The following is a 16,776-nucleotide window of genomic DNA, read 5'->3' as shown; positions in this document are numbered from 1 at the left end:
ATGACAGATATGCATTTGGCTAGTGTTTCTCTGGAATGGCATGGGCACAAAACAACAGACTGTGATGCAGCTATGAGTAACTACCAGTGGCTGAGAAAAATTGTTAGTATTCCACCTAGTATCTTTTTGCTTCTCTAAATGCCTGGGACTTGAGCATCACAGATGTAGCAGAGCCGCGAACAAAAAAGCATCTGTCCCTTATTTCTGAGTTAAAAACACTTTCTAAAGGTCAGCCAGCCCACAAAATGAGGATTTTCTGGATTTTCACACTTATCCTAGTTTCTGTCTGAACTTACAAATTAATCGAAGGACTTAAAAAACAATTTGAAGGACTTGGAATTTTTCTAGCAGTGCTCCCGCTACTTCATTGTCATACACATATACTTTTATCGAGCGGTAGAAATCATCTGTGCTTAAACGTGAATAACCCTGTTTTTCTGGACCTAAATGTTTTATTTCCACAAGACGTTATCAGTTACCTAATTCTTTTCAATTGGAGCTACTTTCTGTGAACTCCCTAGGAACAAAAACTCAGTCCTGCTTCTACCAGACCACAAAGCCTATTTTAAACTGGAAAGGTACATAGAGAGAGGCCTGACACCAGTCTGGGAGGTGGAGAAGAACAGTTAAATGATTGCGTATTTCTCTACTATGTATGAGGAGTTCTTGGGTACCGCATCATCATTAGCGGGGTCTGTAGTTAGACAATTAACTGTCCCATCACAAAACCTTGACATCTTAGGACACAGTCTATGATAATTTTCCCATCGGATCAGATAAAGTACATTTATATAATATTTTCATAAAACGTTTTTCCTGCTCCAGGGGACTGGCATTGGGTAAACTGGGGAAAGTGTCCCGTACCTGGTCCCGCGATGTGATGAAGAGGAGCATGCCCACGACTTCAAACAGGAAGATGACCAGAAGAATGATGAAGAACTGTGAAGACAAGGAGATAAGAGAGAAATCGAGGAAACGATATATAATTTATAAAGAGCATTTGATATATAATGACAATTACTCAAACAAATGTGTTACTTATTTTAGTGAAAAAGGCAGAGTTAATCCTTCCAGGACAGAAACATGTCACCAAGAGATCACACAACTCTCAGCAGTTAGGATCTTAACCTACTGAGCAATCTCACGGGAGAAATATCATGACAAATAACAAATGAAAAGTAACATTAAGCACACCGAAAAATGCTGTGAGACTGCCCTACTCAGGCGATTCCCCTATGGTCTGTTACCACTAAAAGACTGACGGGGTTTGGGCAGAGTCCGTCGCATGAGGCATGGGTTAACTTAATGCTTCTTCAGCTTTCCAGGCCTATCAGGAAAAAGCGAATGCCCAGTTGTCTGGGTGCACCAATGTCCCTCAGGTGCTTCTCTGAGGATTCTAGTTTGGAACAATGGACCTCCCTCAGCAGAGAGAATACCAACCTTTATTGGCATGACAAAATTATGCAGTGGCAGCGCCTCTCTCCCAAAGTATCTATACTTCAAATATATGCCACTGACCAGCCACAACCATTCATCTCAGATTCACAGTCAACCTGACTTAGGTTCTGGACAGACTGTACATAAAGCAGTCTGTTAGTAGGGATGCTATTTTTGAAGAGTTGTCTTAACAACATGGTCAATAGCGTCCGCTGGACAACATCTGAGAAGACAATGAAATACATCCAAGTGTGGCCGCCCAGCATGGGGCGCCCATGGACGGAGCAACAACCTCTAGAGTCCAGGCCACACTCCAGGATCTATTTGAAGGCATCCTAACCACCACTGGCCAAATTGGAAAATGGCTCATTCAGGTGGTATGGTAGGTTGATGACTATAGGTTTAGCCAGCTCCCACAGAGTGTTGACGTGCCAGGCCAGGAAGCAGGTGGGGTCCAAAGCTGCCAGACGCGAAGACAGCCTACGGAGTCCAGTTGTTTTTACAATCTATCTGAAAGGTCACTGGGAAAGGCGTCTAAGTTTCAAGGAGGAAGCCCGTACTCTTGTGAAGAATCCAGTATCAGTATTATGATGGGAAGGTAGTTACCAGCCTCCGAGTCATCATGTGTTGTGCGGGCATAATCTTTAGGCAGTAGAATGATGCTCTGTCAGCTGCATGACATCAAATCAAGCTTTGACCTTTTCTTTTGCCAATCAAATGCTTTCAGCTGACTTTGATGGTGTCAACGTTGGCGCCATAGTCAGCTTAAATTCTTAAGCTCCTGAGTCTGTAGTGGCATGGAGACATTGCGCCTTGCCAGAGACAGGGTCGCCGGAGTTGCCAGGCCCCTAGGAGCCGGCTCAACCTAGGGAAGTGACCCAGAGGCCTCAACCTGCGAAGGGTGGGCCAATGTTGCAGAGAACTGTGGCTTTAACTTTTCAGCATCAGTATTTTCTCTATCGATCAGGCAGAGTCCAGTATCAAGGGACGGCACCGATCAACAGTCCCAGAACCAGGACCATTTCTTGGAGAAAGGGGTTTCTGCTTCCTATGGCACTTTTGGTGTTTTTTCTGACCTTTTGTAATAGTTCCTTGTTAGGAGACTTACCTGAAGGCAAAATAGAACACTTCGGCATACGCCTGTGACTTTGACTAAAAAACTGCTCCATATGGCTTTCGGATGCATCAAAAAAGGAAAGTTGCAAGCAACAGCTTCATGTTCTGAACCCAAACACCACATGCAGATGTCATGGTGGTCTGATAAAAACGTTTTCCTGCGGCATCTGTGCCAGGGTTGAACCCCTGGAATATTAGGAGTCATTGGACTGAGTCAGTTTTGAAATACTGAGAGCGCTCAGGGCCTGCATGAATGAGGCGCAGTAAAGAAGCAACTGACGCCGGCATTTACAGACTTTTCCTAATCCTCATGTTCAACCAAGAAGGAAATAGAGAATGCTTGCATTGTCAAGGACGGTGCTGTTTTCCAGAAATCTAGACACATTCCTTTCTAAGTATTCGGTGCTGTGTGGAGGAACAGACAAGAGAGGGCTTATTACAGCTCCCAGGGTGCTCGGGGCAGTAATACTGCATGCAATCACAGATAGGGCGGGATTTGATATTGTCATACCATGTTTACGGTGGTCCCTTGGAATGGTGGTAAGGCAGTAATAAGACATGTTTAACTCTGTTCTGATATCCATTGTTCTGCTCGCAGTGAGCACCGTCTGCCTGGCCTGATGGAGTGGGAAAAGCTCTGGGTGAGATAATTGCCGTACCATGTCACAGGGAATCCTAAATCAGGGTCAAATCATGTTTCAGAGCCAGGAGTACGGGCTTTGCTCTCTCGCGCCCTGCTTTCATTTGTTATCTCAGTAGCATTCGTCTGAGATAGGAGTCCACAAATCATAAGACAAGTTCCACCAGTTGTGACGGAGGCAATCTTTGCTACTTTCCGAGTTTCACATTTGTTCATAAAAGTCGACTAAGATTTATCCCCAAAAACATTTTTGGGGTTGGAAAATATTTCAGCCCAGGCACAGGTTTAGTTTTTCCAGAAATTTCCGCCATTTTTTTTGTAAAACATCTCCATCTTAATAAGTTGATGATGATGAAGTTTTAAAACAAAACCATGAAGTTGGAGGAGACAACTGGGCACACCCATACTCTAAACATAGCGGCACATCTACAGACACACTTTCCTCCAATGCTCAGTTGAGTCAGTATTAACAATGAGTTTCTTTTACTTACTGCCCCCAGCTTTTCTTTTGACAGCACATTTCTTCTAATGACCATGGAAACCCTTAGACCCTTTTCATTTCTTTGTGTATTTATCTGGTCTGAATCTCAAACAGAAATATTGTACAGACGTTTTCTCAAAAATGGTGCATGGAACTTTCATTGCTGTGTACAGCGACAACAGTCTCACTCCTAGGAACACATATGACTCAAAAGGCCATACAGGATGCACAGCACGACAGACATTGATCCTAGCAGTTACCATGGGGTTCCTTGTCCGATCAGTGTTAGTCGGAAGGACAGATGTGATGTGGAGTTGGGTGCCCAAAAACTGGTGATGCCATTGTGGAATGACAATTTAAGTGTGTTCAGGACTGAGTCTGTGCCGGTGTTAAGTTGCTAAGAAGGGACGTAAAGTAGAATGGCAAAGTGGCAATGCGTATTTAAGGTATTAAGGCAATGTTGAGCTTGGGTGAGTATGGGGCAGGCTGACGTATATTAAAGGACAGATGCTTTGGACTGCCCTGAAGATGGACAAGAGGCACCAGTATTGGTATCTGTTATACCCTCTGAATCACCCTGCCCTGCCAGGAGCCTGTGGTGTTGTGATCGGGGAAGGTTGGCAAGGCAGAGGGCAGAGTTTATGACATTTACAAGGCTTCAGAATTAATAGGTGGGGGGGGGGGGTCAGGAAGTAGAATATCTACACGCCCAGTTCGTTGAGGTTTACAACATTAAAGGGGCTTGCAGCAGAGTATAGGGTGAGGTATTGACTGGTTCTGTAAATGTTGAGCAGAGGGTGTGACCCACGTGACAAAGGCAGACAGGGACAGTTTATTGTCCTGCTGCACTACAAGTCTGAGGGCAGAGAAGAAAGAAAACTGGAAAAAGGGGAAGAAGATCGGCGATGGAACTGTTTTGGGAGCTCTGGATGTGGGAAAGAGATGACTGCAGTCTTGGTGGGCAAAAGCATTGGTCAACGGAGGTCTTCTGGAGACAAGTTTTGGAGAGGATGCCTGTTAATGTGCAGTTGGAGTGAGGCAATTAGTGAGGGGAAGATGAAATTCTTGTGTTATATACAAATATCTAGAAAAAAGTCAGATGTGGTGATGACGTCATAGGAAAGGTTGAGTTTAGGTAGATTTAGAGATCACAAATGTTGAGACCTAAGGGCACCCGCTGATGGCCAGGTGAATGTTGGATTGTGTGGGACTGGTCTACAGGGTAGGAGGGGAGCCAGGAGAATGCTCCATGGCCAAGGTTAGGAAGGTCTAATCTTAACTTTTCAACAGTACATGGTGGTTATCACAATTGCACACTGGATTCTGAGGTTTTGGAAGCTAAGCAACCCCCAAACCACTTCTATCCCAGCACAAGATATTAAATGAATGTCTTACCGACAGCAACAGACACCGACGCTCCGTCACTGCACCCAGACACCCGATAAAGCCCACCACCATGATCACCGATCCTGTCACCATGAAGAGGCTGGCAGCCGACAGAGACGGGAAGGTGTAGGACAATGTTGCAAATTTCCCTTGTGTGACGGCCAGCCACACGCCGACACCCAAGATGCCACAACCACTCAGCTAGAGGAAGGCACATAGAGAGTTAGCATTTCCACCATAACAGTAATAGCTGAGAGTCCACAACTCACACCTGAGCTAGCGATGGACCAACAACCGATCCAGCACTTTCCTAGAAAGCTTCTACTGTCAGGAGACCAAATCACTGAAGAAGCATGGCTGAAAGAGGCTTACAATGATGGGGTGCTGCTGTAACACCCGAAGCAATGTTGGAATATGGTCTGTCTGCATCTGATACTAGGGCACTCATACATGGGATACCATACACACCCAAACAGCAAATGGCACAGACATGACCAGGTAGAAAGACCACTAAAATACACACTAACAAGGACATGGACATAAAGAAAAAGGATCCACAACCAAACAAATATAGGATCACAAATGGACACATGTTCACACTTAAACATATGCAGATAGGCCCATATGTGGGCCTAAAATAGACACACAACGTAAAAGGAGCCTTAAGGTAAGGAGCAGGAGATGCAGGCCCACCGGGCAGTGCACTCGACAATGCACCAGCTATCTTGCCAGTGCCATGGTGTCAATCAATAATTCGATACAGAAACAGTCAACACATTTTAAGGTTTAAGTACCATTTTCTCAAAGCTAAATTGTTATTAGGAACACTTCTGTCCTAAACTGTGTTTTTCAGGTTTTGGTCCCTCAATTATTTCAAGCATATGTGATTATAAGTGGTTTATTTGCGTCTTCTCGTCAAAGGCTCTGATTTTCCATCAGATGCAGCCCACAATATGGCACCCAGTCTCATCACAGCACTCAATAACATTCTAGGTAGATGTGTTCAAAAATCATGTACCTCAAGTGTTATCATGTGCCCTAATGGGACTGGAAGTCATACCATGGGCTCGATCAAATGCATATTCATGTCTCAATCCCAAGTGTATTATTTACAGACACAAAGTTTACTCACACACACACACACATCATCCCTTTCATGCCTGGTCCTCAAAATCTACGTGTTGTGCCCGGTGGAACTGCTACTACAGCAGCACTAGGGGTTCCTCCAAATGTACCCTGGAGGCTCTCAAGTCCACTGTCATCTTTAAAACAGACACAGCTGCCTGGGTCACGTGTTAATCATGCATTTACTTTAACAGAATTGTGCCAAGAAAGAAATCTGTATTATTGGTGGTTACTGACAGAAAATTGGACATGACCTATATAAGTCAATGCCATCACTGCATCTTGATTCCCAGGGGTGGCTCCTCCATTACGGTGGAGGAGCGTCGCCCCACTGCTTTCTCGCAGTGCAAGAAGCAGAAACATAAAATGGTATTTCAAATACCCTTTTGTGTTTCTGCTTCTCGTGCTGCGAGAAAGCAGAAGGCAGGGTATGCCTGGTTGGGGGTGGGCGGGAGGATATGCTTGGTTGGGGGCGGGTGGGTGAGCGGGTCGTGGAGGAGTGGCTTGCCCACTGTTGTGGACCCTGACTGTTTGGTCAGCCCTCTGGGGCCGACCAAACCAGTCATGCACACTCTACATTTTCTCTATGTGGGCTGCATGCAGCCTACATAGAGAAAATGGCCTCCCTACAGGAGTCCGGCTGGGTACTGCCCGCACTAATCACAACACTGCCATTGCAGCGTTGTGACTGGCTTACGGGAGGGAGGATGCATGCTTCCTGCCTGTTCCAGCAGCGGGACCCAGCCAGGAATGGAGGCGGTGTGGGACCTGGTAAGGTAAATTTAAAAAAAAATGTTTTTCTAACCCCCCCGCGACAAGCCCAGCGCGACAGCCCCACCCCTCCACCCGCAAGTCATGCAGGCCGTGACTGCTAATTCCATGTCGTGTGGATGCTGAGGAAGATCTTCAAATGGCTCTAGAAAAACTGTCACTCATGCTCTAGTCACAAGCAAGTTGGACAATGGAAACACCCTCTATGCCGGGATCACAAAGCAATTCACTAGATTATCATCCAGAACTTGCCTGCTAGGCTCATCCTCAGCTTCCCACACAGAACTCACACCACACCTCAGGGAGCTCCTCTGGTTCTCGATACACAAACGCACTCATCTCAAACTTCACACACACACATTCAAGCACTACACAATTAGGCCCCTCTATCTGAACTGTTGCATCTCCTTTTACCAACCACCCACACACATCTGCTCTGCAGGACTCCTACTCGCACACACATTCCAAACATAGACAGAACCAGTTCAGGAGGATAGGCATTCTCTTACATCATTCTTAAATCATGGAATGACCTCCCACTCCACATCAAAGCCTCCTTTCTTTTTGAATTCCGAAAGAAGTTGAAAACCTGGCTTTTCAATTAACCAAGCTATGCGCCCTGCACACACACACCTGCTCAGCACCAGGATACCATGTGGGTGATGGCGCACTTTAGAATACACATAACGTAACATAAAATAAATTCACTTCACTGCATTTGAATAGCACACCAATTCAGAAGTGTAACCAGGAGCAGACACATAGCTCTCCATTAAAACTCTAAGCAAATAAGTACACTTGAGGAATACACAAAGAAATAGATATATACACTTATAGGCAGTAAGTGCATTTAGACATACCCGGATAAAGAGTACACACATGCAGATATATGGGATGCACACCTGCACTGATGTAGGATACACACATACATGGGAGCAGATACACACATGCAGTGTCAACGTGCAGACACACAGATGTAGACCGATATACAGGGTATACATATGCACTTCCACATAGATACACAGGGTAGCCAGACACAGATATGAACTGGCATACGCTCACACACACTACACACTTTCGGCTTTATAATACTATACAGAATAGATTCAGCTACACATGTTTTACAAGGTACATTTATGTAGATAAACACAAGTGCATGCTCTACACTCAAGGCAATATAAAGATAAGCTTGATACATACCTGTAGATACATACAGATTACATCACTGTATTTAGACACTTATTTACCCATGTCTTCTTCCATTAATCTTTAGCTATACATATATTACAAATATTTATTTTTCAGAAAGACACATATGTCATCAGTGATGTAATATCTGACGTCATCAGCAGAGGATTGCGGTCGCGTGAGTTATAGTTGCCTGCACTAACTATAACGGGGGAATTTCAATGGTTTTTCACGAGTGAAATGTTCAGCTAACTATAACATGTGTGAAACCTATGGTTTTTTAAGTGAATTTGCAAGGTTTTTTAAATGCTAATTCCTAACTATAACGTGTGTGAAACCTATAGTTTTTTCAGTGAATTTGTAAATTTTTTTAAATGCTAAGTTATGTTTTTTTTTTTTTAAGGTTTTTCACCGTGCGTGTACCGTACGCGCACTATGCGCTTCGCGCATCGTGCGCGCGCTGTAGAAGCGCACCGCGTGCCCACGTTACGCAGTTCGCGGAATTTTTCCATTTCTACCGTACGCGCACGGTACACGTACTCCGCGATTTTTCGCAAAAACATTCAAGGAAATTTAGGCCCTTGGGGGTACTTCTGGGACCCCCTGACAAAGGCTAGGGGGTCAGGAACTGTCCAGCATGCCCCCTTTTCACGTTCTCCACCTTTGTTTTTCACCCCCTCAGACTGCAAGAGACAAAATGGCAGCCGACACTTCCTGGTTTCGACCGATTCGAATGTTTACTAAGATCTAACAACCAATCAGAATCGCGCTCGTAAGTTTTACCGTGCGCACGGTGCGCGCTTATAAATATATATATTGATTTAAATGCTATTTTCTCAGGGAATACTGAACAGATTTACACCTGAGGACTACCTCTCTGCCAAATTTCAAGTAATTCTGTTCAGCCGTTCGGGCTGTAGCTTGGACTAAAGGTCCTATGCAAAAATGCATGGGGAAAACGCGTTTTGGGACCCCCCTTTTTCTCAGCCCCCGCTTGACGAATCCCCCCGAGACTTTTAGGGAAGGAGCGGAGCGGAGCGCCCCACCTATTTTGATTTCGCGAGGATTCGTCAATCGGCGCCAAAGTTATTCCAAATAGAATGTTGCGGATTTCCTATGGAAACACGGTCCTAACTATAACTATCTACTGGCGACCGCCAGCAGATAATATATATATATATATATATATATATTATATATATATATATATATATATATATACATTATCTACTGGCGGTCGCCAGTAGATAGTTATAGTTAGGACCGAGTTTCCATAGGAAATCTCAAAATTCTATTCTGAATAACTTTGGCGCCGATTGACGAATCCTCGCGAAATTTTAAAAACTAATGGGGCGCTCTGCTCCGCTCCTACCCTGAAAGTCTTGGGGTGATTCGTCAAGCGGGGGCCGAGAAAAAGGGGGGCTCCCCAAACGCGTTTTCCCCATGGATTTTTCCATAGGGACTTTAGTCGCAGCTACAGCCCGAACGGCTGAACAGAATTACGTGAAATTTGGCAGAGAGGTAGCCATAAGGTCCATGAAGTGCCTTTTGCAGGTTTGGTGTAAATCTGCTCAGTATTTCCAGAGAAAATAGCATTTAAATCAATATATATATCTGTACGCGCGCAGCGTGCGCGCTGGGTGCGCGCACCTTGCCGTGCGCGAGCGCAATTCTGATTGGTTGTTAGATCTTAGTAAACATTCGAATCGGTCGAAACCAGGAAGTGTCGGCCGCCATTTTGTCTCTCGCACTCTGAGGGGGTGAAAAACAAATGTGGAGAACGTGAAAAGGTGGCAGGGTGGACAGTTCCTGACCCCCTAGCCGTGGTCAGGGGGTCCCAGAAGGACCCCCAAGGGCAAAAAAAATATATATATATTTTTTTCGAAAAATCGCCGAGTGCGCGCACCCTGCGCGCACCACCCAAACGGAAGAAATTCTGCGAAGTTCGCGCAGCGTGCGCGCACTCTGCGATTTTTCGGAGAAAAAAAAAATGTATTTGTCCCTTGGGGGCGAAGCGCTCCGTGCCCACTGTTCGTGCACGATCCGCGAAGCACTCCGTGCGTGCACGGCCCTGGCCTGCGCAAAGTGGGCGCGCGCACGGTGCGCGAAGCGCACCGTGCGCGCGCCGTGAAAAAGTTTTGTTTAAAAAAATATATTAATAAATACATAACTTAGCATTTAAAAAACCGTACAAATTCACTGAAAAAACCATAGGTTTCACACACGTTATAGTTAGGAATTAGCATTTAAAAAACCTTGCAAATTCACTTAAAAAACCATAGGTTTCACACATGTTATAGTTAGCTGGGCATTTCCCTCGTAAAAAACCAATGAAATTCCCCGTTATAGTTAGTGCATGCAACTATAACTCACGCGACCGCAATCCGCTGCTGATGACGTCAGATATTACATCACTGATGACATATGTGTCTTTCTGAAAAAAAAAAAATGAAATATATGTATAGCTAAAGATGAATGGAAGAAGACATGGGTAAATAAGTGTCTAAATACAGTGATGTAATATCTGACGTCATCAGCAGAGGATTGCGGTCGCGTGAGTTATAGTTGCCAGCACTAACTATAACGGGGAATTTCATTGGTTTTTTACGAGGGAAATGCCCAGCTAACTATAACATGTGTGAAACCTATGGTTTTTTAAGTGAATATATATATATATATATATATATATATATATATATATATATATATATATATATGGTACACGTGTGAATATACACAGATATACAGTGTAAATATATACAGCTGTGCTCAAATACAGATCTACTCAGAAGTAAAGAGTACACACATGTAGGTACAGATATATAGGGTAGACAGATGCAGAAATACACAAACCATACCCATGCCCTCTGTGGATAGAATATATATATTGCGTACAGGGCTGAACATGGAAGAAGATTTGATTACACATTTGTAAGCACTAGTATATTTAAGTGTAATGGAATCCAGTACTAGTAGGCACCCTCCTCGATCTGTTTTTAACCATCTTTTGCTATTTAATTATCCTTATTTTTTCGTATCTCTTTTTTCACCTTCTATTGGAGATATAAGACTTGTCTTAAGTACATAACAATGCCCACTAGGGCATAAGGTTATTGAATATTAGATGTATTGAGTATGACGAACATAAACCTCCACTTGCTAACAGTACCCATTGGGGTTTTATAATATCTTCTCGGTCGAAGTTGGCTGAGTGTTAATTCGATTGCGCGTTTAATCTTGCTCAGTCGAATGAGATTCTCTATTAATGAGATTGGTAGTTACGATAACCTAGGTGGTCGTTTCTACCTGTATATTTTGAGACTGTGGGAATTGTGAAATTTGGGAAGTCTTTAATATGATATTAATCTGCAATAATTGTAATTTTGTTCTGAATTGCAATACATCGGATTAGCGCTACATTTTCCATTATCATGTGACAGTATTCTTTAATTTTGTATAATTGTCGATGAATTCTTTAGGGTGTAGCCGTTATGTATTTATAGAAACTACAAGTCTTTCTTCCAATACACTGAGTTTGTAGTCACATCATGTGACACTTCACGAGCACAAACATTTAAAATGGTTGAATCATCCCGTAATGATTATTGGTGATCAAGCCTGCAGGTCAGGCGAAACGCGCTGACTGACAATAAAAGAAATTGAGCCAGCACACGGCGTCGTCATCCCTGGTTTTTTCAAGGCATTTGCAATATATATATATATATATATATATATATATGTATATATATATATATATATATATATATATATGGTACACGTGTGAATATACACAGATATACAGTGTAAATATATACAGCTGTGCACAAATACAGATCTACTCAGAAGTAAAGAGTACACACATGTAGGTACAGATATATAGGGTAGACAGATGCAGAAATACACAGACCATACCCATGCGCTCTGTGGATAGAATATATAAATTGCGTACATAAACACATATGCGGTTACACAAAGAGGAAGATGGTGTATAAGCAAAACAACACAGATACACATATACATGATAGTTCCTCACCCAGAAGATGAGGTTGAAGATGAACATCTGGACCTTGATACAGAGGAGACAGCCCCTGGAAAGCCCCATTTTCGCAGCTCTGAAAGAGAAACACAAGCATGGTACAGAAAGAGATATTTCAGCATTCCATTGTACATCACCATCTATGTGACCTCAAGCAGGCATCCAGGGCCCTAGTTATCCAGAGCCTTCCTGTTCTGCTGTGTGATCACGAATCCTGTCACCATGAAGAGGCTGGCAGGCGACAGAGGCGGGAAGGTGCAGGAAAGCATGTGAAGGGATTTAAGGGATGGAACACCCGAGTAACTCTCCGTGTTCCTTGTTAAACCAACCCATTAAATTGCCCTGACTGCTGACCCAACAAGAACTAAGAACCTGTACGACTTACAGTCGTTGTTACTGCCTGCCTATCAACGGGTTGCCAACTTCTAAATTCATTTTTTTTACCCATTCTACCTTTTATGGACTCATTTACTACTTAGAATTCTACAGTCGTTAGTGGGGTTCAGGAAACAAAATGGCCCATTTTAGCTAGGATATTGTAAAATTAGGACATTCATTTACTCTGTGAGATGCTACATCACAAAAAATGAGGAATCTCATTATAAAATAAATGAGCAAAAAAATAGGCAAATGTCGTAAAATATCACAATAAACTGTGGTATGTTATGGTTGTTGAATTAAAACTAAATGCACTGCCTAAAATCTGAAATAATTCCTCCCATCATGAGAAAATGCTGGTTTCATAAGCAACATGAGGATATCCATCCGGGTAAGCTACAAAATATTTTGTACTCTCTGCACTGATCCCACAGGATGCAACAACATCTAACAGAACACATTAGACACAGAGATATGCATGTATATGGATTTTGTATAGGGCAAACCTAGCCAAAAGTCAGCTGAGCACTGCACTGGCTAAAAGACAAGCGCAAAGTCAACGAGTGATAGGAGAGGTAGCTAGGTTGTCGACAGTTAATGCATTGTGATGTAGTGTTCTTTAAAGAGGTGAGTCTTCAACTCTTTCCTAAATTGCTAAATATAGGTTCTAAGATGTGGCTCACAACAGTAATAAATCAGTAAAGAACAACACACACCAACTTGCATCAGTATTAGTATAATACAGAATGCACCAGACAGAACATCATACATACACCCGACATGCCACAAGCATTTCGTATAGGGGCTACGTCATGGCTCACAACAGCACCAGCCTCCAAGAAAAACACAAACAAACCCTCAAAGAAACATACACAAACAAAACACATCAGATAGAACTCTTTGCATATATCCAACACAGAACAGCTATATAAAGTATACAAATATCTATTGGTCACAGACCAAACGTGCTTCATTACAGACTTTACAACAACAACCAAACGAACCCATCAGATCAGAAAATATTGTGGCACACAACAGCACTCTCTGCAGTGACATAGGGCATCCAAGAGAAAAAGGGTTAATGAAGGTAAATAACTTGCTTTTCCGATGGATACTCCAACCCACAGATTCCTCACCTTTTTCATAGATACCAAAGCAGGTATCTCCTCCCCAAAGGTGGTGGAAGCTGGGGAGTAGACTTAACACAAGCAAGTCTGGCAGGACTGATCGGGCAATAATAGCCCTCACTGTAGACCTGAGAGATAATACAATAGTGGCTGGTGAAGATGTAGATGTATGTAATGACGACAGAATTTTCTCAGTGCACTCATATACTTCTGATCTTTTTTTTGTTTTTCAATTAATTCTTGTTGTGCTGCAACATCTGTTGCACTGTGTCTGACCGTGCCTGTGGGTAAATCCAAATCTGTGTGGGTCAGGACCTCCTTTCCCTTAGATGTGAGCACTTTTAAAATGATACATGATGTTTCTCCTCATATCAATATCCAAATAATATTCACATCAATCTTTGTTGATTAATCATCAAGAATTTTATTCTTAATTTGTTCTTTATGTACACATTCTTCTGGCATCTTATAGTCTCAGATGCGACAAACATTAATTTCCAGAAGCTTGAAAACCCAATGCATTTCGGTTCCAACTCGACCCTTCCTCAGGGGTCAAAGGAGTGATGAATGCAATAAGAAATAAGGGAAGAAACGCTTTGTACAGAAACCATTGCTCATATACGATATAAACAGGAACTGACAAAACAGGAACAGCCTCAACTTGAGTGCGAGCATAGAAGTAACTGTACCGGGGGCTCTGGATGGGATTCCTGGCTATCCCTTTTGTATTACTTCCTACCATTAATTATATCGCACCCCCAGTCTAGATCCTATCAGCAGTTCGATCCGCTCTCCCGGACCCATGACGTGAAACGAGTCTTTATTTCACGTAAGCCTTGAAGTTTCCCATGCTACTTTGTTTTTGATTTTATATGTATATACTCAAGCGCTTTCAACAACTTCACAGCGCTGTATATTTTAATACGAGTGCGCGTCACTGAGCACCAGTTCTAATGAAGGTATCGCATATCTAAAATGCATAAATTATGCCTGAAACCGCCTACCTCAATAGGCGGAACATATTACAGGGTATCACCTGTAGCTGGGACCCCTCCGTAAAACGATCACATACGGAGTGGCTGTATATAAGGACACGGGTGCCTGAGATAGGGGCCCTTGCGGTGTTACAGTTTGAAAAGTCTTCCCAAATACAGCACGGGATCACTTAAGTATTTTACATCCCCTGGATGCCTGACAAACAGATGTCCACTGATTTCACTATACAGTTTTATGTGTGTCCTGTTTGTTTTTCTTACAGAGTCCAGTGGCCTTGGAAATCCCAGGAGGCCATATTGGTAGAAACGTGAGTTTTACCGTCCATACGGTTCCACTGGTTAGGGTGCGCTTTAGCGAGCGTACACCGCTGTGGAATCCTTTTCGGTTCTGATGAAAGCTTAGCATAATTGCACTGATAAGCAGAAACATGTCGACCATTTTTCACTTGTTGTACTAAACCGGACGGTCCTGGGTAACCTAACTAGCCAGTCAACGTCCGTCTCACATGTTTTTAATGGTCGCTGGATTTCCACCATTAAATTTATTTTTGGATAAAACCGGACACCTTTTAAAACTTGCACCACCTCTCACACTCACATCCCTTCACAAAAAACCTGCTCCGCTGTAATTCAGGCGTCGTAGCACACCAGGGAGGCACTCGGCCTCTCGGGTGGGAACCCAATGATGAAGCATGTCACCAATTAGGTTGGTGAGTGAGGGTTCTTTTACATAATTAGGTTTTTCCTTGTGCTGTTCCATTTCCTAGGAATCTTTCAGTCACTCTTTAGCTGTGTATTGTGTACCATTAAATAAGTAAAAACTGTAGTCCATGGCCAAAGAAATGTTGGTAATTGGCACACAAATACACACAACATAATCACGTACATACAGTTCTTGGAACCGCAGATGTGTGGTATGAGGCGCTTTAGGAAAAAAGTTGTATGTCCACAGCTTTGCACCTTTCTAGTGCCATCCCAAACTTTTCTTGGTTGGCACCAGGGTGAATAGAGCAAATCTACGCCTGCCAGTGGGAACGCTTTTTGTGTCTTGATGGCTTTTGTAGAGTGCTGCATTCTATTATTAGGACTTCAAAGCGCTTGGAGCTGAGCGACCCACAAGGGGCTGTGTGAAACTGTACTCTGTGTGCATGTGTCTTGCGGTGATTTGAGTTGCAAAATAAAAAACCTTTCATATCTGAAAATATGTGTCACCTGCCAAAGCGATGGAAGAGTGCTCCCCCATCGGCAAGGTCCACTGCACGTGGTTTGTGACAATGACAAACTTGGTGTACGTTATTAAAGTGACAATCCAAAAATAAGAAGATAGCAGTTAAAAAAAAAACATGTTGTAATTTTTGGAGGGAATGAAGCTCACGCATGCTTTTTTGGAGGCGGAAGTGGGCAATAAAGGCAAAGACCCCCAGTCGTTTTTGTTTGGTTTTATTGAACAATACAAACTATGCAGTTTTGGGCTTACAGAGAAAAAAACCCAAACAATAAAAAAAGCGTGTCAAAACAGTGGCTTTACATCTCTAGCGCTTGGGGCTGAACAAATCGCCTCTATGCGCTATGAGCAAACATACTCAGGTCGGTCCTTGTGTTTCTCTGGCTTGGTGTGAACAGTGACCCCTCCCGTCTTTAAGTGCGGTGACAACAGACTGTACACATACAATGCGCTCACTTCTCATCTGGGCATACTGTGATAACCTCCCCATGCCTACAAAAATATAAACCGTGCAGGGGACCCAAGTAGCTCATGTGAACACCCCTTTACTATGCCCCACCCCCCCACACACACACCTTATCTCTGATCGTGACAACGTCCTGTGTAGTTGCAATAAACTCTCGCAGCGCTCTGGGCTCCATGCGGCGAGAGGCCGTCAGCGCATTTGGCTCATTTGGTAGCTTTGCGGCACCTTGAAAAAAAGCATTTGCAATGCACTAGGTCTCGCATTTACGCGAGATTAAGCTATTGGCATTGTAAATGATAATGCCTTTTATTTATCTGTTTTCAAAACCAACACATAGATAAAAGGTTTGTCATTTACAATGCCAATAGCTCAAACTTTTGCAAATGCGAGACCTATTGCATTGCA

At 43.2% G+C, this 16,776-nt stretch overlaps 1 protein-coding gene across 1 annotated transcript in view; it reads right to left on the bottom strand.

The window, feature by feature from the left end:
- Nucleotides 1-16,776, bottom strand: part of LOC146809367 (tetraspanin-4-like) — a 138,742-nt gene that overhangs the window by 47,710 nt on the left and 74,256 nt on the right. The window contains exons 2-4 of the mRNA XM_085616180.1: nt 12,178-12,256; nt 5,070-5,261; nt 865-939 (exon numbers count right to left, since the gene is read on the bottom strand). Of these exons, the coding sequence (XP_085472306.1) occupies nt 865-939; nt 5,070-5,261; nt 12,178-12,246 (336 nt within the window). The 5' untranslated portion in view covers nt 12,247-12,256. The remainder of the gene's footprint in view (nt 1-864; nt 940-5,069; nt 5,262-12,177; nt 12,257-16,776) is intronic.

This window comes from Triturus cristatus, chromosome 7 (genome assembly GCF_964204655.1).
Source record: "Triturus cristatus chromosome 7, aTriCri1.1, whole genome shotgun sequence".
Lineage (NCBI taxonomy): Eukaryota > Metazoa > Chordata > Amphibia > Caudata > Salamandridae > Triturus > Triturus cristatus.
This window is presented reverse-complemented; position numbering and strand designations above follow the sequence as displayed.